This window comes from Leucopleurus acutus (genome assembly GCF_964270905.1).
Source record: "Leucopleurus acutus genome assembly, chromosome: 11".
NCBI lineage: Eukaryota > Metazoa > Chordata > Mammalia > Artiodactyla > Delphinidae > Leucopleurus > Leucopleurus acutus.
Window position 1 is genome coordinate 52,026,228 of NC_139152.1, and position 25,349 is coordinate 52,051,576.

General features: G+C 38.6%; 2 protein-coding genes across 6 annotated transcripts in view; both read left to right on the top strand.

The window, feature by feature from the left end:
* Nucleotides 1–1,118, top strand: part of XPOT (exportin for tRNA) — a 38,169-nt gene extending 37,051 nt beyond the window's left edge. For all 4 annotated transcript variants that reach the window (XM_082849678.1, XM_082849681.1, XM_082849680.1 and 1 more), the window contains one exon: nucleotides 509–1,118. In XM_082849678.1, the coding sequence (XP_082705804.1) occupies nucleotides 509–535 (27 nt within the window). In that variant the 3' untranslated portion in view covers nucleotides 536–1,118. The remainder of the gene's footprint in view (nucleotides 1–508) is intronic.
* A 3,343-nt stretch (nucleotides 1,119–4,461) lies between these two features.
* TBK1 (TANK binding kinase 1) overlaps nucleotides 4,462–25,349 on the top strand; it is a 42,257-nt gene continuing 21,369 nt past the window's right edge. For both annotated transcript variants that reach the window (XM_082849683.1, XM_082849684.1), the window contains exons 1-7: nucleotides 4,462–4,532; nucleotides 6,965–7,082; nucleotides 11,016–11,156; nucleotides 14,915–15,044; nucleotides 17,130–17,311; nucleotides 21,717–21,877; nucleotides 24,778–24,888. In XM_082849683.1, the coding sequence (XP_082705809.1) occupies nucleotides 6,996–7,082; nucleotides 11,016–11,156; nucleotides 14,915–15,044; nucleotides 17,130–17,311; nucleotides 21,717–21,877; nucleotides 24,778–24,888 (812 nt within the window). In that variant the 5' untranslated portion in view covers nucleotides 4,462–4,532; nucleotides 6,965–6,995. The remainder of the gene's footprint in view (nucleotides 4,533–6,964; nucleotides 7,083–11,015; nucleotides 11,157–14,914; nucleotides 15,045–17,129; nucleotides 17,312–21,716; nucleotides 21,878–24,777; nucleotides 24,889–25,349) is intronic.

Sequence of the window (25,349 nt, forward strand, 5' to 3'; positions counted from 1 at the left end):
AACTATGGAAGGTAGTAATACTGAGCCAGCGCCTAGCACAGCCTCTAGCCTACTCGTTCATAGTCTCAAGTGTTGAATTGGAAGTATTTTTTCATAATCAAATAAATAAATAGTTAAGAGATAGCAACTGCTGTCTTTAGTTTTGACTTGTTTGTTTCTTCCTCAAAATTTAATTTCCTAGCATCAACTTTGACAGTAGTGCCAATCAGCAAAAAGGTGTCAAGAGCGTCTTTTCCTCTGACTGCTTGAATCTCACAGCATTGGCAGTGATACCATATTTTCACTAGTAAATGGCAACATAAGTTATCTCTAGACCTTATCAAGTTGTCCAGAAGAGAAAGTTCCTGACTTGCATTATGTGTGGATTTATGGAGTATATTAAATGTTTTACATAATCTATTGTATTTTACAAAAGAGTGACTAGCACCCAGTAACCTGGAGCCATTCTTCAGGTAAAGGTGATAATCTTCTGACATCAGTACTAATTGTACTAATACTTTATTTACAGGTGTTTTTCCAGAGAGCAAAGCCCTAAGGACTGGATCTCCCTGTGCCTACTTCATGATCAGGAATTCCAGTCAATAATTTATAAAGAAACAATTGTTGTGTGCCATTCACACTGGTCTTTTTAACACTGCTTTGAGCTTATTGCAGTATATGCATTGGGATTTTTCTGTAAAATGGGTGTAATTTTCCCTAAATTACTGGTATGTGACAACTAGAGAAGTTGCTTGCATGCCAATTCAAATCGTTCTATATAAAAATGCTGTTATAAGATACAGCAGTTATCCTAGTACCTTTTTTTTTTTAACTTGAAAATTTAAGTCCTTTATAAAGACCATAGCAGGAAAACAGTGTACGTTTTTTTTAATTGCTGAATATAAAATGTTTGAAAATTTTAATTTTCTTTTATGTGTGCAGCCTCATCAAATATGGGGGAAATACAACAAATCAAAACTAATTTTCTGTAGATAGCCATTACACTTCTTTAAACCGTTTCAATGCCAATGTGTATTCTACAAGAGAGAATGGTTTCATAAATTAACTGATTGAAGAGTAGGTGCTGGTGTTATACATTTTTTATAAAAAAAGGAAATAAATTTTACGTAGTGAAATCTACTGAGTCTTCTTTGGAATTATTATAAATACTGGAGTCTTATTTTCTCATCTCTCCCTGATTTCCCATTTAAAGGATTGCACATATAAGTGTATGGATGATTTATTTAATTATGCTCCTAAAAGATTACATGTGACTTAGTTCTATTAAATAATTCAGAATCCTTTTTTTAAGTGAACTGGAAAAAGCCTGTGTCAGTATGTTGATAGAATTAAAAATCTAATATTTTCCATCTTACTAGATTTACTTAGGGCACAATATACCTATGTGTTTATGATGCTTGTAAGTAGTAGCTGCCCGTTTAGTTCCCCTGCCTTCCCCCATTTTTATTCATGACTATGCAGGAAACCAAGAAGACAAATAATATCAGTAGTAGTATTGGAAAATTAAGAAACGGTGGACAAAACTGAGCAGCACACTTACTATAGCCATCATTTAAGTTTAAATTTTAAAAGCCCAAGTAAGGTTTTAGGGTGGTTGAGGGTTTTTTTAAACCTTTGGCCCATGTGGTCCCTAGAGGTTTCATGGATGGGCTTCAGTGGTCTTCTAAATTCCCTAAAATTGTATTCAAAATTTTGCACATAAATCTTTTCCTGGTGTTAATTCCAGAAGAGATTATAAATATTTTCCTTACATCATAGAATAAAGGTACTAAACTAAGTTGCAGTTAATTATAAAAATAGATCAGTGGAATGTATATTATACAGTCAGCCCTCTGTAGGTGCAGGTTCCACATCCATAGTTTCAACCAACCTTAGATCAAAAATACTTGGGAAAAAAAACTTCCAGAAAGCTCCAAAAAGCAAAACTTGAATTTGTTGCACTTGGGAACCATTTACATAGCATTTACGTTGTGTTAGATATTATAAGTATTCTAGAGATAATTTAAAGTATATGGGAAGATGTGCGCGGATTACATGCAAATACTATGCTATTTTATATAAGAAACGAGCATCCAAGGATTTTGGTATCTGTGGAGGTCCTGGAACCAGTTCCCTGTGGATACTGAGGGATGACTGTACTTAAATAAAAATGGTTTTAAAAATAGATGAGTGGGGCTTCCCTGGTGGCGCAGTGGTTGAGAGTCCGCCTGTCGAGGTAGGGGACACGGGTTCGTGCCCCGGTCCGGGAGGATCCCACATGCCGCGGAGCGGCTGGGCCCATGAGCCATGGCCGCTGAGTCTGCGCGTCCGGAGCCTGCGCGTCCGGAGCCTGTGCTCCGCAACGGGAGAGGCCACAACAGTGAGAGGCCCGCACCGCAAAAAAAAATTAAAATAAAAAATAAAATACGGCATTGTTTCTCATCATCAAAAAAATAAAAAAAAAATAGATGAGTGAGAGCTAATTGTTTCTTTTACAGTAAGAGAGATCATTGCATCTATTGCAGTGATCTTTGAACTAATTGTCCAAAGTATACTGAATTGCATAGCATAGTAGTTAAGAGCTTAGACAGGCTCAGGATCCAGATTAAGTAGGTTCAAATAGCAGTGCTGCCAGTAATTGGTTTCAGCAGTTACTTGAGCAGGTTAAATAACTTCTCCCTGCCCCAGTTTCCCCATCTGTAAAGTGGGGGAAATAATGATAACTACCTCATAACTAGGAATTCAGTAAGTTAAACATGAAAAGAGCTTACTACAGCATCTGCAAATGAAGGCTTGATAATAGCTATTGTTATTGTACTGTTTATTCCGTGTATGTAAAGGCAACACCTCCTTTTCCCCTGGTTCTTTAAAGCCCTTCAGGAGATTAACAAGTTTTCAGAGCTAAGAGAAATCAAAACGTGGGAATTAAGAGTCTGTAACAGAAATTAAAACTTCATGTTATCTAATCATGTGTAATAATTCCCACCTTCCTTCCCTGAAGTTGCCTAGCGCACTTTACTTAGGGAGTACCATAGCAATTAGGAAACTGTTCCACCATGAATTACCTTTTCTGTATTGTTCTTAGTCTCCAAAAGCAAACACCCAAATAATTGTCTCAAGGGTGAATCTCATCTGTTAACAGCCTCATTGAGGCAGTAAGACTGAGCGATTTGTATGACTTAACTATGGAACTACAAGAGTTTTATGAGGCCTGGTATAGTTCTGTGCCTAACAGTTTATTTAAATCTTAAATACTAATATTAATTGGTTCACAAACGGTTTGATCTTTAAGAAAATGTATTTCAGTGTTCCTCACTCATGTGGTAAACATGTGAATCAAGGCCTTCAGCTAATCACATTTTCTCCCATTCACCTTTGAGATGTGAGTTATAAGGAACTTGGACAGGTTCTCTTCTTGGCATTAGATAGGGGACAACTAAAATTGGTGGGAATGTAAGCAGTGAATAGATTGTTGTTACAGTAGAATGATTCCATCACTTAAACATTGTTTAAAGGTTTAATCAATTCCTTTGTAACAAGCATTACAGTGGTCTTATCTCCACTGTATATATGATATGTGATTAAACAGGCTTACAGAGGTTTTTTAAAAAATGACTTAAAGTCAGTATTTGGCAGGGAGAGCTGGGACTGCAACCCTAGGTCTATTCCATTCAAAAGCCTCTGCTCTTAACCACTCTGCCAGAGCTTCCTATTTCACTGCCGGCTCCTATAGTTCTCATCTGGGAAGAACTCCCTCCTTCCGCCTCCCTCACTCAGAAATTTAGCCCTTATCTGCAGAGGTCTCTTCGGCCTCTCTGCCTCTCGTTACGCTGAGAAGGGCTGCAGTTCTGTCAGTGGGCAACAAGGATCACTCGGGAATAGCTGCTTGAGATCCTAGCGGCACGAATACTGCAAGGGGACCTGATTTTAGTCCCTAGATTCTCCAGTATTGCCATTTTCCAAAATACCGTCTAAAAAGAGGGAATTAAATGAGCTTATTTACATTAAGAATCTCACGTCCGAATTACTCGCAGCCGATAATCTGGCTCCCCTGCAGCCAATGTGGTCTTTAAGAAACATACGAATCTATCCCTGCAGAGTATGATCCTCCAGCGATGTCCCCTCATGTGTCCAGCATTCTGCACACCCGTGATTATTTGCATGTTTGTAATCACCCGTCCACCGTCTGTCCCACTATCACCTCACTCCGCCTTTGGCTGTCGGGGACGGGGCGGGTGCGCTCACTGCGCAGGGCTCTCCGGCTTCACCCTCAGAGTAAGAGGGGACAGGCAGAGGGTGTGGACGAGGTCCAAACGCCCCACAGCCTCTCGGCCCCTCGCCACAGAATCCTCGGAGAGCCGGGCGAGGGAGGAGCGTTGGCAGCAGACGCCGAGGCCCAGATCGGTGCGCCGGAAGTGCGCACGCGCATCCGCACCCGCTCGCCGGCCGTCGGTCACGTGACCCCCGGCGCTTGCTCGCGAAGCCGGAAGTGGCCTGAGGCACAAGGAGGCCGCGGGAGCCCGCTGGCGGTGGCGCGGCGGAGACCGGGCGAGGTAAGCGGGGCGGGCGGGGGCGAAGAGGCCGAAGGCGCGTGGGGCACGGGCTGCTGAGCCGGGCACGGCCCTCACGGAGCGCTCCCACCCCCAGTGGGAAACTGGGATGCTGAGTCAGGGCGGGGGCGGGGCGGGCAACCGGAGGAGCACAGCGGGACCCCAGGCCGAGCCCTCCCCGACTCTAGTTGGGCTGACACCGCCTCCCGGGTGTCCGAGGCGTGCGAAGCCGGCCGGAATGGTCGCGCGGGCCCGTCCCCTGCGTCTGGACTCCTCGTCCTACGGCCGGCTGTCTGACCCGGACCTTCCCTGGTCTGGTGGCGCTGGGCAACCGAGAAAGAGGATGTGTCTGTTACCGGGGTTGGGCCGTGGCCGCCGGGACAGGCGGATGCCCCTTTCCCTTGGAGTTAGGCTGGCCGCTTTGTACCCCTCTTTCCGAGCGTGGACGCTATTGGCAGTGTTTAAATCGTTTGATTTTTTTTCAGACGATTAAAAAGAGACGTGTTTTAGTGAAGCGGGGGTTGACTCGCCGGAAGCCAGAAGCCAAAGACGTTTTTAATGTACACACGTATAATGCAAATGCCCAAACCTTTCCTTTGGGACGTGGCTTATGAGTGTAATTTCCAATCCGTTTCCCAGGCATTTTTAGTAGGTGGCCTCAGAACAAGTTCTACCCAGTAATTGTCAAATGCATAACCAAAGACCGACTTTTTTCCCTGAAGAACGAGGAATATAATATCTGTTTAATAAATGATTCACTTAGTGGTAGGGTTTGGAAATCCTGGAACTTTGTCCATATGCAGCGTCACCAAGCCTGTTTTCATCTATGGACAGATGGTAACTTTCATTTTGGACAGCAGAAGGAAGTAGACTTAAGGCAGGATTACCAGTCTCATACTTGTTGAGTGCCTGCCTATATTGTGTCCAAATTTTGGAACGATTTATATAGCAAGTACCTTCTGGGTGTGCTGAGTCACGTTTTAGTATGCGGTTATTGTGGGGTTATTGGAAGATAATTTCAAAAGACATTTCCCAGATCATTGTGACACCATAGTTTAATTTCTGCATGTAGAGAGCAGATATCTTAGCTGATAAATGTGTTTTATATTACCCACTAGGTATAGATACTTAATGATATTATTTGCCAATTATAGTTATCTCAAGCAACAGTTACATTAATGAGCAAAGCTTTTCATATTGAGAAGTATTTGAAAATATTATTGAAAAGATATTTGAGAAGTTTATTATTATCTCAGTAGCTGACAAATGTGTATTTCATATTTTGAAAAAGGAATCGTATTTTTATTGCTTATTTCCAATAAGTTGCTGTATGTAAAATTCCCTTATCTGAATTAGATGGGTGGTAAAATTATATACATCTCTCTGAGTATATCAAAGATTGGTGAAATTTGGACCCCTGGCCATTCTTTGTGTACTTAACCCTACTTGGAATATTGGCAGTCGTTAATTCATCACTGAATACCTAGTCCATTCTAACTTACTATGAAGGGAGAGCAAGATCTGTTTTGATTCAGCCTGACATTACCTCAGGTTTAAGGTGGCATGGTGGGACAAGTGTTTATGCTATTTAGCATACCTCATTTTTATTCCAACATGGAGCTCAAATATTTACAATATACTTTTACAGCTTTTCAATATTGAAGGACAAGCCTGGGGTGGTGCTTTTTTTTTTAATAGACTTTATTTTTTAGAGCAGTTTCAAGTTCACAGCAAAATTGAGCAGAAGGTGCAGAGGTTTTCCATATACCTCCTGCCCCCATACATGCTGAGCCTCCCCTTGCTTATTTTTTAACACTTGCTAATACACATTCAGTATGTGTATATTTATATACTTGGAGGTCGAAGAAACTATCCTTAAGTTAATTTCAAAATTTATTGCTGAAAGGTCACCTTTGCTTCCTGATTGTCATGCTTTGTGTAGGTGAAGTTTTAAGTTATAGAAGTGTTAGGCCATGGCAACAGTTGTTTTCATTAGTGTTGCCCTGCCCTGGAAGGAAACAAAGTAATTTTTTTCTATATTTCTGTTGTATTTTACCTTATTACTTTATTTTAAAACACTTTATAATATGATTTATCATTGATTAATCTTTCAAAACATTTTAAGGAGGTAAATGGCCAATGTCACTCTCATTGACAGACAAAATTAGAAGGGAAGTTGATGTTTTTTCAGTCCTGTGAATAAGTGAATTAAATTGAATATATAAGATGTTATTGGTTGATGTTTTTTCAGAGCTCATGCAGCATTTTAGTCTTTAATATTGCTGGAAAGTTAGATTTTTTTGGACTCTTTATGCACTTTGATTTAGTAATAAATAATAGGTGATCTTTCTTGAGAGTAAAAATAGCTAACATTTGTTTCTTAAATGTATTATTCCCTGAAAACAAACATGCAATTTTTTTTTCTTTTCTCTTAGTATAACAAGAGGATCACCTAACCACGCCGAGATGCAGAGCACTTCTAATCATCTGTGGCTTTTATCTGATATTTTAGGCCAAGGAGCTACTGCAAATGTCTTTCGTGGAAGACATAAGGTTGGTACAGAGAATACTGTGAAAGCACCATATATGTAGTTTTCTGAGACGCACACTTGTACTAAAGTGAGACTTGGTGGTTTTGATTAATTTGTCTAGAGAGAGTATCTGTTTTTGTGGTTGCTTAAGGTATAGCTTGTGTCAGAGGCAGTAATATCTACCCAGTGGTGGCAGAGGTCATGTGTTGGGGAATGGAGAAAAACAGAAGGTTGTTTGAAAAAAGGAACTGGGGAAGATTAGTGTTGTGCCGTTTGGTTTTTTCCTCGACCTAATCCTCCTACGTGAGTGAGTGATCTCACTGACCGAGTTCAGTGCAGCAGTGATTTGGGTTAGGAGGTAATAGAGGGAGGCATGGTGAGGAGCAGGTGGGTATTTTTGAGGGAAACCCACAGATGATTCTGCTGTGCTGTAGTAAGGCTTCATGCCCCCAGAGTAAAACATTCTACAAAGTAGATTGGAGTAAAGTGAGGTTATCATCAAGGAGCCCAGGTTTAAAAGACTATATATCCCGGTAATCAGAACTTGTTAGTGCAAGTGAGAATAAAATAAAAGGGCTAATCCCAGAGGCATTTCAAGAACCAGAAGGACTTTGTGTCAGATTCTGTATTGGAGGATGAAGTAAAAGGTAATTAAAGTCAATTAAAATGAAGAGATTTAAGATCATTTAAGTTTCTATTCTGGGAAGGAAGCTGGAAAAGTAATGGAATAAAAACATCCTTTTATAATGCAAATAATCATTCACTAGTTTTTCAGCACTGTGAATTCAGCACAGGAGCTCTAAGCATTTTAGGAAGGAGGAGTTTCCTTATATTTTTCTGTAACCTTGAGACCACCAGTCAGTTCTGTCTGTGGCAATGAGATGAACATTCATAGATGCATGCTGTTTCCGCTGGCTCTTAGAGAGTGAATCGGAAGTAGTGTCGTACAGTTTTTAGCTTTTTTTCACCTCCAATTCTAGCATTGTCCGCAGCTTCCAGTCCTTGGTCAGATTCGTAGTGATCAGCCTTGGATATTCCTGTCCTAGAAATTGTTTTTGTTTTGTGCACGGTGCCAAGAAGAGAAAACGGGTGGCGTGGCACCTCTGGGTTTAGCAGTGAGACGCACCTGACCGTCTGTGTTCCTGTGACCCTGGTTAACTTAACAGACTTTAGTAATCACTTGGTATGTGTCAGACACTATGATGGACCTAGTGATTTGAGCTACAGATAATGTGCTGTACCTGCCCACGAAGCGTGTTGGGTTTAGTAGCAAGGTGGTATTGGAGGGAACGTAAATTAGAAACTGATGGAGTGACAGGTAGTCAGTAGTGATAGGAATTGAGGGAGGCATAAAGTGCCTGGCACTAGTAAATATCTCACATTTTCTGATCCTCTTTCCTTACGTAGCTATCCAGTGTCCTTCATGTAAGTGCCTACACTTAGCAGGCACTCTGTAAATGCTTGTTGACTGAAAGAATAAATGAATGAATGAGGACAGAGTAGACTACTGTCCTGAAGTTCTTCTTCAAAGGAAGTAAAACTGTTCTTTATCCACTATAGTTTGAAAGCTTCAAATAAGGATTTGAGAGGCATAAGAACTGACTTAAAATATTGCTAACACCCAGTTTAGTATTCAGTCCCTAGCAGTCTTCCCTGGGATGTGTTTTGAGAAACCATGTTTGTTCTCAGTGACATCAATTTCAAGGGTTTAGGACTATACCCCCCAAATCCTGCTTGCCCTTAATAACTGTTTGTTCAAGCATCTTTAACTATATTAGCTAAACCCTTTTATGTTACTGCTCAGAGTGACCCGGTCCCTAAGTTTACTATTTGTTATTCAAAGTATATTACTTACTTAATCTGTCTCTTTTTCATTAATTTGCCTTGAGCTGCTACTGTGTCTGGACGAGTGTATATGTGTGTGATAACTGAGGTGAAGTTAAAGGGGAGAGAGCTGTAGGAAGGACATGTTGACCTGCACGTTGTATATATATGTACACGTGCATCTCTAAATATTAGTCATCATGCTTTGACTTAGAGACAGTGACCGATAGGTGATTGTGCAGTTGAATAGAGGGACAATGGGACATTCCCACACATATCCCAGTGATCTCACAGGTATGATGTAGACTACAAAAGGCGGGAAAATACTGGCCTGGGTCATAGTGGGTACATTGCAACATTGTGTTCTTTTCCCTGCTTGCTCCTCTGTTAGGATTCTTCTGATTTCAGACTAAGTTTGAGACAGTTGTCCTCAAGAAAAATCTCTCTGTTGCGTGGTATAGATTTGGCAGTGTTCTTACCCTGGCTGATCAAATGGGAAAACAGTGTAGTTGAGCTCTAGTTAAGTTGTTCCATTTTCATACTGTCTGAAAACAGTCAACGGGTCTTCTCCTCTGGAAAGAATATATGGATATTTGGTGTGGGGGGAGCGGGGGAGAGAGTGGGGAGTGATCACATAACACAGGTGGTGGTCTCCAAAGAGGGATCTTGAAGAGTGAGACTGTGATGCAGCTAAATGGTTTTAAGAAGAAGATTATGAAATTCTGAGGTGATGGCTGTAGGTGGTGAATCTGTGTGAGAAGCTGTAGAGAGGGCTTCAAAGCAGGAAGAGCACAGAGGTCCTAAAAGACAGAGACCCATGAAACATCTTTAGGCAGGGCATGCTTGAACCCGAGCTCACAGGAGAAACGAATAGTCTCTCCACTAACTCCAGGCAAGTTCAACCTTGGATTGTGGGAAAAGTAAGCTTAAATTCAGAGAATCTGGCCTGAGTGGCTGGAAAGAGGTGGGAGGGTCTGGAAGAGAGCCTCAAAGAAAGATTAATTAAATGAAGACCATGACAATGTAATGTTTACCTGAAATTTAGCATGTATTTTGTACCTCTAGGATTCCCTCCCAACTATGGCTGCATTGTAATTCTGTGTTTAATCTACTTCAGTATGCCATGAGAGAGTGAGAGTTGGGGTGCTGCCGGAGCTTTGGTAGAGGAAAGGAAGTGTCTTTGATCCTTTAGAAATGATCTGCTAAGCAACAATCTGCCCTAGTCCTCTAGGTGAAGTTGCAGAAGGTTACCCGAGGCAGCAGTGGTGCAGTCCAATGAGGATGGTCTGCTTTAACCTTATTCTCAAATCCCAGCCCCCCCCCCCCACATACATACACATTCTGTCCAGCTAGGGAATCTTTTTTTTTGTGGTACGCGGGCCTGTCACTGTTCTGGCCTCTCCCGTTGCGGAGCACAGGCTCCAGACGCACAGGCTCAGCGGCCATGGCTCACGGGCCCAGCTGCTCTGCGGCATGTGGGATCTTCCCGGACCGGGACATGAACCCGTGTCCCCTGCATCGGCAGGCGGACTCTCAACCACTGCGCCACCAGGGAAGCCCCCAGCTAGGGAATCTTAAAGTTAGTTGCCTTACTTTGAGATTCTTACTAAAAATTGCATATGTGGAATATAATTTTTAATCTTTCATTTCCTACTTTGATTAGTTTAAAATTGTTAGGCCCTGGAGAAACCCTTGTGAGTTTCACTTTCTATTTCTTATTCAAAATACACATTCACATTTGGTACTGTTAGAGCTCTTCTGATATGTAAATGACTATCTTTGCCACGTGTATCATAAGGAAGCTTTATGATATGAAATATATAAATAAAGGAAGCTTTATTTATATATATATAAATATATATAGAGAGAGGAAGCTTTATTTTATAAAATGAAAAAAAATAGCCTTTTCTACATTCCAAAGCATTCAATTTGAAAGAAATACTGAACAGTTGATTGATTTATTTCAGCTTAAAATAAAAAGGTCAGGAGTCGTAGTACAAATTACCTAATGCTTAAAAATATTCAGGGTGTTCTATAAAAAAGATAAATTGCTGTATCTAGTGCTAATGGTACCTTTTGTATCTTCTTTATAATATTATAAATAAATAAAACCTTTCTCTCTTTTTCTTAGAAAACTGGTGACTTATTTGCTATCAAAGTATTTAATAACATAAGCTTTCTTCGTCCAGTGGATGTTCAAATGAGAGAATTTGAAGTGTTAAAAAAACTCAATCACAAAAATATTGTCAAATTATTTGCTATTGAAGAGGAGGTAAGTAGTCAAGCTTTAATTAACGGTGTCATGTTTATTGTAGTTATTATGATTCGGGAGAAATAATCTAATATAAAAATCGTTTTATAAACAGTGGGCTTTTTAATGGTGAAAAGTAGGGCTCATACCACCAAATATTTATTCTCAAAGATTCTTGAGTAGCTATAACAATGGAAATGAAGTCTCATGGAATCAGAAAAAGTATATAAGAAATAAAAGAATATAGAATATGGTTACTGGTATTATTACTAAAAACAAAAGCTAAAGTTAAATTGACATAATTATATAAGGATCAAGGAGAAAGTCAAACAATTCAAAGAAGGCTTTATAAAAAATAAAAATCCTTGGAATCCAGAGAGTGATATATGAAGTCCAGTTGTAAAAGACAGAATTGATTTTAGTGGGGAACAGTGAAAATAAAAATGTCATTAGAAAAATATAAATCCTGTTAGTGTGGGTAATCAATAAAATTACACCTTTTGAAAAACAGTTTGGCAGCTTATACTCCTCATACCAGTGATTTCTTTCTTTTTTTTTTTTTTTTGTGGTATGCGGGCCTCTCACTGTTGTGGCCTCTCCCATTGCGGAGCACAGGCTCAGAACACGCAGGCTCAGCGGCCATGGCTCACGGGCCCAGCCGCTCCGCGGCATGTGGGATCTTCCTGGACCGGGTCATGAACCCGTGTCCCCTGCATCAGCAGTCAGACTCTCGACCACTGCGCCACCAGGGAAGCCCCAGTGATTTCATTTTTAGTGATTACTTCTTAGGAAGTAATCAGAAGTGTAAATTATAATTTTATGCACAAAAATGTTCATTGCTGCCCTGTTTATAATAAAGAATGGTTAAATAAGTTAGAATGTTTGGCTAGTCACCCAGAGTTAGCTACACTCGAGGTTAAGAGCATAGCCCTCCAGACTGCCAAGTCTATTCGAAACTTCTGATGCAAGCTGCAGAGGAGTTTGGCAAACCATGCAGGTAGATACAGAAGTCCCCACCAGACTGCACATTGAGACACGAGCTGCAGGTTCAGGAGTCACCAGGGCTATCTTCCCTTAAGACCAACTGGCTACCCATTCGGGGCTTCCCATGACTGCCCTCAGATTTGATAATTTGCTAGAATGTTGAATGACTCACAGAACTCAGGTAAGCACTGTACAGTTGATTCTTGAACAGCACAGGTTTGAGCTGCCTGGGTCCACTTAAAAATGTGCGTTTTTTCCACTAAATATGTACTACAGTACTACACAATCCGAGGTTGATTGAATCTGTAGGTACGGAACCACAGATACAGTAAAGTTATGCGTAGATTTTCGACTGTGCAGAGGGTCAGCGCCCCAACCCCTGCTTTGTTCAAGGGTCAACTGTACTTACATTATAATTTATATTTTAGTATAGCAAAAAGATATAAATCAGAACTAGCCAAAGGAAGAGATCCATAGGGCCATAGGGCAGAATATAGGAGGGTTCCAAACATGAATCTTCCTTGTCCTCAGGGATACATTATCCTCTTGGCATTGATGCATGGCAATACGCACAGAGTATTGCCAACCCTGGAAGCTCACCTGAGCCTTTGGTGTGCAAAGTTTTTATTGGGGCTCAATCACATACTGCCTGCATGGCTGACCTGTAGTCAGCCCTTCCCATAGGTTCTGATAATACTTTTAGCCTCCATTTCCTCTGGAAGTTGGAACGGATGTGCATGTCCAAAATCCCCATCATAAATCACATTGTTAGACTGTCACATGGCCAAAACCCACAGACAGAGACACTTCTAGCAGATAGGACATTCTAGGAGCCTAGCATATCACCTCCCAGTAGCCAAGGGCAATGACCGGACCTCTCTGGCTAAAATTAATTCTTTACTACACAGTGGTTAAGCAGTAATAAAGAGAGATATTTAACAAATTTCAATCACCTGGGAGCATGCTTGTGTATAATGTTCTGTGAGAAAATCAGTATTAAAAATATATATGCAGTGTGATCTTTTTCTTTTTTTAATTTTTTAAATTTATTATTTATTTATTTATTTATTTATCTTGGGCTGTGTTGGGTCTTCATTTCTGTGCAAGGGCTTTCTCTAGTTGTGGCAAGCGGGGGCCACTCTTCATCGCGGTGTGCAGGCCTCTCACTATCGGGGCCTCTCTTGTTGTGGAGCATAGGCTCCAGACGCGCAGGCTCAGTAGTTGTGGCTCACGGGCCCAGTTGCTCCGCGGCATGTGGGATCTTCCCAGACCAGGGCTCGAACCCGTGTCCCTTGCATTAGCAGGCAGATTCTCAACCACTGCACCACCACAGAAGCCCTGCAGTGTGATCTTGATATATACAGTACGGTATACAAAGTGTTAATGTGTCTGTAATAAGATTTGATACATAGAAAAAAGACTGAAAGGAAACACACCAAAATATTAACATAATTATCTCTGGGTGCTGGGATTATGGGTATTTCTCAAATTTTCAATTCATCAGCATTCAATTATTTCATTTTTTCAAAACAACAGTTTTTTTAAACATTTCTTTTATACTACTCAATCGTAGAGAAATTTAAAATATTTTATGGGTATATATTGGGGATATGTAGAAAGAATTATAAAAGGAAGGAAGAATTAAAAGTTGGAGATGAATACTGGATTTAAGTCTCATTCATATTTTTGAGTTTCTGAAATGAGCACGTATCTTATAATCAATGTGTATTTGTAATTTGGTAATACTTCTTTTTCTCTATAAAGCTGTTATTAAATTGATGATGTATCTTATATTCAGTGGTACATTAAAATTAAGGTTTAAAACAAATCAGCAGCTCAGATTCATATGAGCAGACTAGAACTTTGCTGCAAGAGGACGACTCAACTATTCTGCCACCTATTTATTTTTAAGGCTAGAACTCTGGGAACTCCTTGGCAGTCCAGTGGTTAGGGCTTCACGCTTCCCCTGTAGGGGGCACGGGTTCGATCTCTGGTCGGGGAACTAAGATCCCGCAGGCTGCAAGGCGTGGCCAAAAAAAAGTCTAGAACTCCATTCTTTGAAGTAAAAGTGCTTGTCACAGGAAGAATTTCAAGTTTAAGAGATTTGTTAGAAGAACTAATATCCTAAATAAATGTACGTTATGAATTAGAAATTAAACACAATTTTGAAAGAATCATTATAACATTGTAGCAGTGATTTTCTAATTAGACTTGCTGTGGTTTGTCTTCAAAGACAAACCCAGTTGTTTTTTTTTAAATTTATTTATTTTTGGCTGCATTGGGTCTTTGTTGCTGTGTGCGGGCTTTCTCTAGTTGCGGCGATCAGGGGCTACCTTTTGTTGCAGTGTGTGGGCTTCTCATTGCGGTGGCTTTTCTTGTTGCAGAGCACAGGCTCTAGGAGCACGGGCTTCAGTAGTTGTGGCATGCAGCCTCAGCAGTTGTGGCTTGTGGGCTGTAGAGCACAGTCTCAGTAGTTGTGGTGCACGGTCTTAGTTGCTCTGTGGCATGTGGGATCTTCCCGGACCAGGGCTCGAACCCGTGTCCCCTGCATTGGCAGATTCTTAACCACTGCACCACCAGGGAAGCCTGACAAATCCAATTTTAATATGAATTTAGAAGATGTTAATTCTCATCTGTACAGTCAACAAATATTTAACAAACCCCAGGTAAAAAGCAATTTAAAGTGCCTTCATTATTGTAGTAAATCCAACTTTTAAATGAAATCAGGTTAGTATTGGCATATAATAAAAATTTATTTTTTATATTGAGCCCCAATCAGTGATTTTTTTTTTCAGGTAACAACGAGACATAAAGTACTTATTATGGAATTTTGTCCATGTGGAAGTTTATACACTGTTTTAGAAGAACCATGTAATGCCTATGGACTACCAGAGTCTGAATTTTTAATTGTTTTGCGAGATGTGGGTATGTTTGTTTATTTATATGATTATATGTGTGTGTATATATAACTTAATGACATAAGAATTTTAAAAAATAAATTTCTTACATTTAAAGCCAAAGACCTTTATGGAGTGCTTTCTTAGATATGACACCAAAAGCGCAAGTACAAAAAGAAAAAAGATAGATAAGTTTCATCAACATTAAAAACTTTTGTGTTTCAAAGGACAACATCAAGTAAAAAGACAACCCATAAAATGAGAGAAAATATTTGCAAACCGTACATCTGATGAGGAATTTTTATCCCAACAAAACAATAAAAAGACAACCCAATTTAAAAATGGGCAAAGGATTTGATAGACATTTCTCCAAACAAGATATACAAATGGCCAGCAAGTATATAGAAAGGTCATTAGTTGTTAGAGAAATACCAGTCAAAACAATTAAGAGCTGCCACTACACACCCACTAGGATGGCTAAAATCAAGAAGACAAAACAGAACCAAGTGTTGACGAGGCTGTGGAGAAATTGAACCCCTCATATACTGTTGGTGGTGATGTAAAAATGTGCAGCCTCTTTGGACAACAGTCTGACAGTTCCTCAAAAGGTTAAACAGAATTACCATATGACTTAGCAATTCCGCTAGTAGGTGTTTATCTAAAAGAACTTAAAATCCACACAAAAACTTGTACCAGTATTTATAATAACCAAAAAAAAAAGGAAGTAGCCCAGTATCCATCAACTGATGAATAGGTAAACAAAATGTGGTATATCCATACAATGGAATATTATTTGTTCATTACAAGAGTGAAGTAGTGATACATGCTATAATATGGATATAACCTGAAAAATGCTTAGTGAAAAATGCCAGACACAAAAGGCCACAATATTTGTATGATTCCGTTTACGTGAAATGTCCGGAATAGGCAGATCCATAGAGAGAGAAAGCAGAGTAATGGTCAGGGCCTTGAGGGGAGGGTGGAGTCGAGGAGTGACTGCTAATAGACGTGGGGTTCTTTTTGGCGTAATGGAAGTGTTCTGAAATTGGTGGTGACGGTTGTACACGCTGTGACTCTTAACTACTTTAAAAAATGAGTTTTATGGTATGTAAATTTTATCTCAACAAAGCTGTTATTAAAAAATATATATGGCAACCAAAGGGAATAATATCTTCTTGGAAAGAAATGAATCAATATTCGAAGAATAGGAAAAGCCCAGTGATAAAGTATGAGGTTAGTGGGAATTCTTGAACTTGACACTGGAAGCAGTAGAGACTACTTAGGTGAGGGTAAAATGAAAAAGAAGCAATATATGCTACAGCCTAGTAAATCAAATAGAAGTTATAGATGATTGATGCCTTCCTAAGTATACTGGTAGTTCTGAGCTTTCGTAATTGATTGTTGATACCCCTAAACTTATTTTTATATGTCATGCTTGGACATTCATCTGTCAGCTGTCAAACAAATGTTTCAGACTATCACTCTGTGACATTGCATGTCAGTTAGCCCAAACAGCTTAATTTCAGCAGTTTTGCCACCTTTGTCCTTAAAAAAAAAAAAAAGAAAAGAAAATGGCATTTTTAGAAGAGCACTAAGCATATGAGAAGTATATTTTTGTGGAAACAAGTCTGACACTTTGCCTCCTTCTATTACTTTTTTTTTTACTATATTATGTATTGATTCCAGTTTACTCTTTTGTGGAATTTTTTTCCCAAGGTAAAAATGTAAAATTGTGGTGAAAGATTATCTTTCTTGGGAATCTTCATTCTTAAGTTTAAGCAGATGGCCCACAGGTGTATAACCAAAAGTAATTCTGGAGGTCATAGGCTTAAGACTGTTGTGTTCCATTTTCTTGATAGTGTTTAAGAGAGATTGGACTCTTCCTTAGACCATATTGGTCCTTATCATTCTAAAACTCCTCATTACTCAAACATGGAGTACAAAATATAAGTATAATCTGTTACTTCTTTGATTAAAATGACTTTGGACCAACTTATGTAAAAACTTACACTGAGTGAAAATGAATTAATGTTAATTAGTGAGTCTGATGCACACATACATATGCATAGATACCTACATTATGATTTCCTGTGTTTTATATTTATTGTTGAAGTGGGTGGAATGAATCATCTCCGAGAAAATGGCATAGTTCACCGTGATATTAAGCCAGGAAATATCATGCGTGTAATAGGGGAAGACGGACAGTCTGTGTACAAACTCACAGATTTTGGTGCAGCTAGAGAATTAGAAGATGATGAACAGTTTGTTTCTCTGTATGGCACAGAAGAATATTTGGTAAGTCATGTATCACTAATAATTTTATTTAAAGAAGTTGGATATATTGTAAATATGGATAATTGGTCAACCAGTTCACTATGAAATGTCAACTTTTATGGCAAAAATTAAATTTTCTATTCTAATGAATATGGTTTGTAATGAGGTATTAAATATCGGTTTCTCGGGGGTTATTTCTGTTAAAAATTCTTACAAGTTTTATAATAATCCTAAATAATTTTACTAATGTTATTCATCTATATTAAAAGAAAGAACTGTCTGTACACTCCAGAAACATCTAACTAGTAAAGGCTTCCTTATTTGGAACAGAGCAGTTAATACATTACAAGCTTGTTATAGTACTCTTCCCTGTAGAGGAAACTTCATTATAATTCTGAAGCAGAAGATTCTCTTCAGGGAGGTTGGTTATTGAAAGACGAAAAGAATAGTTGTTAGAAACACACATAAAATTGAATGCCTCTAAAAGATCTAATTTGAAATGCTAGAAAACTAGAAAAGCTCTGTGGTTGAAACAGATTATGTAGATGTGTTTGTGTGAAGTTAGTAAACATTTGAAACACTTAAGAAAAGACACTGAAAAATAAGTATATTTAACTTGTAATCAGGAAGTTTATAATATACAGCTATCACTAATTGCTCATGGCTCTGGGTTTTGTTTTAAAAGTCTTAGAATCTGTGACTTTTTTTCCAACTGGATTCTGCCATTGTAATCTTATAACATGAATAAAGTCTACCTGGCCCCATAGCTTTATTCAGATTATACTAAGTCTGGCATGAATTAAGATGTCTTGTTCTATCAATATATCTCCCCAAATCTGTTATATTTTGATAGTCTTTATTAAGAATACCTAAAAATGGATTACATTCATCCAACAGTTATTTAGGTACCAGGCACTGTTCTAGGAACTGGGACTTCTGCGATGAACCAAATGTACATGATTTCTGCTCTTATGGAACCCACAATCTAGTGAGGACAACAGACAAGTAAATAAGATAAATTCAGATAATTAAAGTGTTGGAAAGACAATATTAGGTAATAAAATAGTGACTAGCAGGAGGAAGATAGCTGGGGGAAGCCTCCTTTCAGTCCTAAGTGAACTGACACTTAAATGATAAAAAGAAGCAAGCCATGCAGAGATTTGGGGGAAAAGCATTACAAGCAACTGCAAAGGCCTAGAAATAAGAATGACCTTGGATGTTTGAGAAACAGGGAGGATGACAGAATAGCTGCAATTTAGTTAGTGAAGAGGCAGGTGGTAGGAGTTGGAATTGGAGAAGTAAGCAGAAGGCAGCCGGAGCATACAGGCTAGTGGTTTCTACTGTGTATGATCGCCCCCTTTTTATAATAAATGTTTTACAATGTTCTTTTCAGTATCTTAAAAAGAAATTCTTAGATAATATAATCACCTGCATACCTAATTAAAAGAATAGCATAGTATCTTAATAATAATATAAAGGAAAATATAATAAAAATCATAGATAGTTAATATGTAAAAGTTTAGGAACACCTTCACTGGCAGAAAACGTAAGTAATCAGACGCTTTCACCTGTATGTAATAACACCTCCAGTGCACGTGCAGTGATAACTTGTATGTTGTATTGGTGAGTTACATATCACAGGTGTTGTGTTGTCACTGACATGATTTTCCAAAGCAGTGAATAATTCTTGATAAAGTTTCTAACTAAACAAAGTAGATTTACATGTACTGCATTCCTGTAGCTGCAAAAATACTTTGTTTACTTTATGTACAAAAATACATTGTTTATATATAAAACAAACTGAGATCATTATAAACCTCTTTCCTGCACAAATATCTGGCAAGATATTCAAAAGTCATGCAGGATGTCAGAAGCTTATTTTTCAGAACTGTTTTGTATTTGACAGGATGTCTCTCATCTCTGGTCTCTGCCCACTAAATACCAGTAGCCCTTCCCAGTTACTGTGATAACCAAAAAAACCAAACAGCAGTACAGTACTAGCGTTCATGAGGTTGATCCCTATTACCAACTGTCAGTCTTTCACATATTCTCCTAGGACCACAGGTTAGCTTTTGCCTCTAACAGACTTTTAAAATGGAAAGAACGAAACATTTAAACATTATTTAAATTATTAAATAAATTTACTCCAAGTCCATGCTGTTCTCTTGGCTAAAATTTTACTCGGATCTATTTTTCCTATTTCAGATTATGCCCAGCCCTGTTTTCTAATACAGTACACCACAGTTATAAAATGAGACACATAATGGCCTGAAGCTCAGCAATCTAGAAATATTTATGTATTTAAATGAAAACTTTTCTCATTTTGGAATTCCCAGACCAGATGTTGAATCTTCTCCTTTTTGTGTGTTAAAGACCAAAGGAAACAGCAGCATTTTTTCTTCTGCCATTTTTAATATGATGGCTATCTTAATAATATCTGAGAACTTGCAGTAGGTTTGTCCTTATGCTCCTATCTCAGATGCAGACGCCCAGGCCCAGTAATACTGATCCCTACACAAGTACAAGTAGCACATTTGAGACAGTGCCACTGGGCACAGATACGTCAGACCAGCATATGTCAGGCCACAATCAGTCCGTCACTGCCCAGGGAAGGCCTTCCAGCTGTACCAATTAGGCAGTGTATTATTGCACCGTTTGAGGAGGTCCCCCTTTGTCTCCTTCTAGAATCGCTGTATCTCCTCTTCCCAGGTTGGCGGCCTCATGTTCCAGAAGATATCAGGCATGTCCAGGTACTCTTGGCCTCTTCACAGCACCTTGATACACTAAGTACTGGCTGCTGGGTCAAAGGTCTGGCCAGCGCTTCTTTGGCCAGTAGTTGCTTTAGGTGCTCTGCCACAGAACCAGCAAGACCACTCAGCCCCCATGTGTCTGGTAGGCATGTTGGGACACTCAATTAAGCTCCTCATGCTTATCATCTCTTCTGATTTCTCATTAAAATGTATTTCCCAAAAGAGTCCCACCCATCCCCCCAAAAAATAATAATCCAGGGCTTGTGACCCTTTGAGAGTCAGATTCATAAACTGCATCATTTAGAAACACCCTCCCATCACTGTTATCTGCATGGGTTCCCAGTCCCTTGGGTCACTGCCAAATACCACAATGTCATAAGGCATTGTTTTCGTTTGGCATCATTTGGGAGATGACTCTACTTTGATCGAGAGTACACTCTTGTAGCTTTATCTTCGAAAAATCTTTTAAGTTCCAGCGCATAACTAACATAAAGACAAATGTCACGAGGCTAAGCATGTATGACCTCTGGTTGTCCTCTGCAGAGCTTAATGTCCATCACAGTCTCTGTCTGGATCTGTAAGCTCCTAAGCCATGCCCTATAAGTTCCACCTGTTCTCCACAACTGTATCATAGTGTATTCTGTGCTTAAGGACGTGTGTTTAACATCAGACCAGCTACTTGTCTCAGTTGCTGTATCCCCCAGTGTACCTAATCAGGCTAGTCCTCTGAATTAATTCTAGAAAATTAAATTTTCATCTCAGAGCCTATATGACTTGCTCAGCTGGATTGCATGTGAGAGATGAGGGAGAGGAGTCAAGGCTGCCTGATATGTTTTGGGTATGAGCGACTGGGTAGATGATGGTACCATTTACTTAAAGGATAAAGATTAGAAGGAAGCAGGTTTGAGTCGGAAGACCAAGGATCTATTTTGGATACCTTAAATTTAAGCTACCTTTTAGGCATTCAAGAAAACAGTAGGATATATGAATCCAGAGCCCAGGACAAGAGATAGTTTGGGGAGTTAAAGGATATAGGTAATATTTAATGCCATAGGCTTGAATGGGAGATGAGGAAATAAGGCAGTTGTAAGTGTGGACAGCTATTTTGAGTTTTGCTATGGAGGGAAGCAGAGATTTGGGTGATAGCTACAAGGGGATGTAGGGTCTATTTACAGTTTTTTTTTTAAATGGGAGATATTAAAGCATGTGTGTACGCTGAAAGGAATGATCCATACGAAGGGAAATGGATGCATAAAATAAAAGTGGTAGTTACAGGAATTGATTTCTAGAATTGGTGAGATGATATGATGGGCCCCACAACACAGATGGAAAAGTTAGCCTTTGATAGGAGCAGTTCCATTATAACTGGAAAGTAGGCTTAGCTCTGGACACAGATTCAGGTAGGTTGGTATTTGGTAGCAGACATAAGGGAGAGTTGATCTCTGATTTCTTCCATTTCCTCATTGAATTATGAAGTGAGGTCATGAAAATTGAGGGTCGAAGGAGACGGTGTTGGAGGTTTGAGGAGAACGGGCAAGATGTGAAATAGCCTCTTCAGATTGGGAAAGTGAAATAATTAGGAAAATATAATAGAATTTCCAGGTATCATTGAATACCCATTTTTGTGTAATGTATTATAGAACACAAGTTAGTAGCTTTTTCTTTTCTTTTTAAAGCATCCTGATATGTATGAGAGAGCAGTGCTGAGAAAAGATCATCAGAAGAAATATGGAGCGACTGTTGATCTTTGGAGCATTGGAGTAACATTTTACCATGCAGCTACTGGATCACTGCCATTTAGACCGTTTGAAGGGCCGCGTAGGAATAAGGAAGTGATGTAAGTGGTTTCTCCATCTAAAATTAGAAATAATTTTTTAAATGTATCTCTATCTTATTTTGTTTCATCATGTTAGAGGGGTACGCTACTGAAAATTGATCTAGCCATCATTTCTGATATTTTAAGCTATTTGGTTTTTTAATAAGAATGCAGCCTTATCAGAATGTATAGGCATACTGTTTCATACCATGTTTAACTGTCTTATGTACAAAGCATAAATGGCATCCAGTCTTTGATCCATATTAAAAATATACTGCTTTCTGGAGTTTATTTCAGTGCACTGTATATTTAGTTTTCTGTGTCCTTATCAGGTTTTTTCCTCCATGTAACCCCCAAAAAAATAGAACTTCTGTGGAGTACTAGAACCATTACTGGATCAAAAAGAAATGCAGGGGCTTCCCTGGTGGCGTAGTGGTTGGGAGTCCACCTGCCGATGCGGGGAACATGGGTTCGTGCCCCGGTCCTGGGGGTCCCGCATGCCTGCGGAGCGGCTGGGCCCGTGGGCCATGGCCACTGGGCCTGCGCGTCCGGAGCCTGTGCTCCGCGGCGGGAGGGGACGCAGCAGTGAGGGGCCTGCTACCGCAAAAAAAAAAAAAAAAAAAATACGGTTCTTACCCTGAACTGACCTGATTTCTTTAACCATTTCAAAAATAACGTTTAATGTAATATTACATTTTTTTCGTGTTGCAGTTTCAGTCCAAAGCCTGAATGCATTTTACTAGTACATTATACATTTATGTACTGACATAATTATTAGGAAATAATTACTGTGTACAGAGTCACTACTGTAAACCAAATAATGGAAGAAAAGAGGGATGGATTTTTAGATGTGAAATCTATTATAAAATTCATCCATACATTGGCCACACTTTTTATGTTAAAAGAAATTAGTGAATGACCTTGCCTTATGAGAAACAGCCAACCTATGTACACATAAAACTATGAGGTTATGATTGTTTGGTTTAGTGAAGTAACTCATTTGACAGCCTAACATGTTCAACCATTCTTTTAGATCTTAACATTTCTCTCAGAACTTTATATATATGTTTGACCCTGCCCTTTATAAGCAAACATGATAAAGTAATAATCACAACTGTAAATATACAATCTTTTATCTAATCTCATCTCAGAAAATTAGTAGAAGCATATTTTCTCTTTTGTTTGCGGAAGTAAACCAGTTCAACTGGTAACGATGACTTTTGCTAAAACCTGGGTATCTAAATGTTTTCTAGCAAGGACAGTGTACAAATTCATGGGAAGAAGTTATCCATTACTGTACTGATGATTTTGGTATAGCATCATCTTGAGAGTGCTTTACAGCAGTGTCCTTTTTATAAAATCTCCCCATTAATGAAGGCTAAGAGTCAATTTCTGTTTTTCCTCATTAAACATAAAGTGTGTCCAACAATTAATCATGTTTTTATTGTCATAGGTGTTTTAAAACAGTATCAGCATGTCTTGCTCCCCTAAAAATAGATTAAATAAAAGTGTGATGCTCCCTAATAAAGGAAACATGACTTATAAGCAACTAGGAATACCTGATGATTTTATCTGACCACCATGTGGGCAGATAATACCATTAGAAGAATTTTTTTGTTTATTTGCACAGAAACTCAACTGTTTATGAATACTGATGCTAATGATTGTTCAGAAGCGCTTAAAGAAGTAATAATGACTGTTTTACTTTACTATTGAGTGATGTATTCATCTCACATTATAGCCATGATGATCCCTCAGCATCTCATTTACATGTTAATAAATGTATTTGTATATGGATCTTAACAAAATTAGTTAAGTTTTTTCAAGAATTTATAAGCGTTACCTTGATTAAGAATTCTGTCATTCATTCTATTCACTTCTCTTTTCTTGCATTAATCTCACATATCTCTGCTTATTTCTCCACAATCAAATGGTTCTCACATGAATGCAACTTATTTTTCACGTTAATTTCCTTCTTCTCTGAAAAATCTCTTAAGGCAGAAATCCTGGCTGCCTCTACTGAAGAAGCAGCAAGCGGTCCAAATCAGTTGTACTGGTTTCTTCTGCTCTTTTAAAGAATATATTAATTTGCTCAGAGCACATTTATGTAGACATTAAACAAACCAAAAAAATTATGCCAGAAATAATATTTATAAACTTATGTAAGATTCTGCTGTGTTATGATTTACATTTTCATCTGGAAGGCATGAACCTTGTTTTCCTCTCCTACTTTATGGTTTTGTTTTGGAAAGTGCTGACACCTGAAAGGCTGCCTTGCCTCTATCATTATTAGTATTCTCTAGCTTCCCATCCATCTCTTTCTTTAAGTCATCTTTATTTTTGTCACCTTCCTCGAGAAGCAGATTAAGTTTTAACTTTTAATTTTGGTACACACATCTATTCCTATATGTGTATATATGTTTTCAATATGCAAAAATTTTCTGTTACTGTGCTATGTGTAGTTTTATCTTTTTTTTTTTTAAAGAAAGCTATTGTTCATTCTCCAGTAATTTCATGGTCCAGTTGACTGTGCCTTTGGATAATCTGGGTAAGAGGGATTAGATGCTTTTTTTATGGTCTAGAGATATTCTGTAACATAACTTTTTTTGTGTTTGCTCAATTTTTTCAGATGGAAAAATTAATATTTTTGTTGTGAACATCAAGATGCTGTTTTATGGCACTGTGAGAACCCAAATGAAAATTAATTATGGCATAAGTAAAGTAATCGTACAGCCACTATTCTACTTCAGTCAGTCAGATTCAAAGTATTTTGATTGTTTTATGGATCCTGTGAACATCAATCACAAAGTTTCGTCTAGTAGATAATTGTAGGTGCAACTGAGGAAATATTTTTGCAAAGCCCATTGATAGGCTATGCAGTAACAAGCTACTTATTTTAATCTGCTTTTATTCCCCCCAAGGTATAAAATAATTACTGGAAAGCCTTCTGGTGCAATATCTGGAGTACAGAAAGCAGAAAATGGACCAATTGACTGGAGTGGAGACATGCCCGTTTCTTGTAGTCTTTCTCGGTAAGTATAGTGTACCCAGTTCTCTTTTGCACTTTGGTGTTTGGAATCTTTGTTGACTAAAGTCACAAATACTTAAGCATAGTTTTGTTTTGTTTTGTTTAATATTTCAGTAGATATTATTAAACCATATGCCTTGATTCGTGATTTTCATCTTTGGCAATATAAAGATCGATTTGGGTCTATGTAAATAATTTTGCCAGATCTCTTTTAGGACATAGAGTGTACATACATCTTTGAGATTGCTAATCACTGGTCTTGGAATTGTGTGCTATGTGGGGATCCAGCTAAGGACCTTGGTATCTCTTGTGCTGACCTTCATAATGACATAGCACAAATAGTGGCACAGATAGGAATAACTAGAGTTCTAAAAAACAAACACTCAAGAAGTTTGATATTTTCCTCATTTTCAAAAAGTAATCATATTGTTCAAAAGGTGAGAAATAACAGTTTTCGGGACTTCC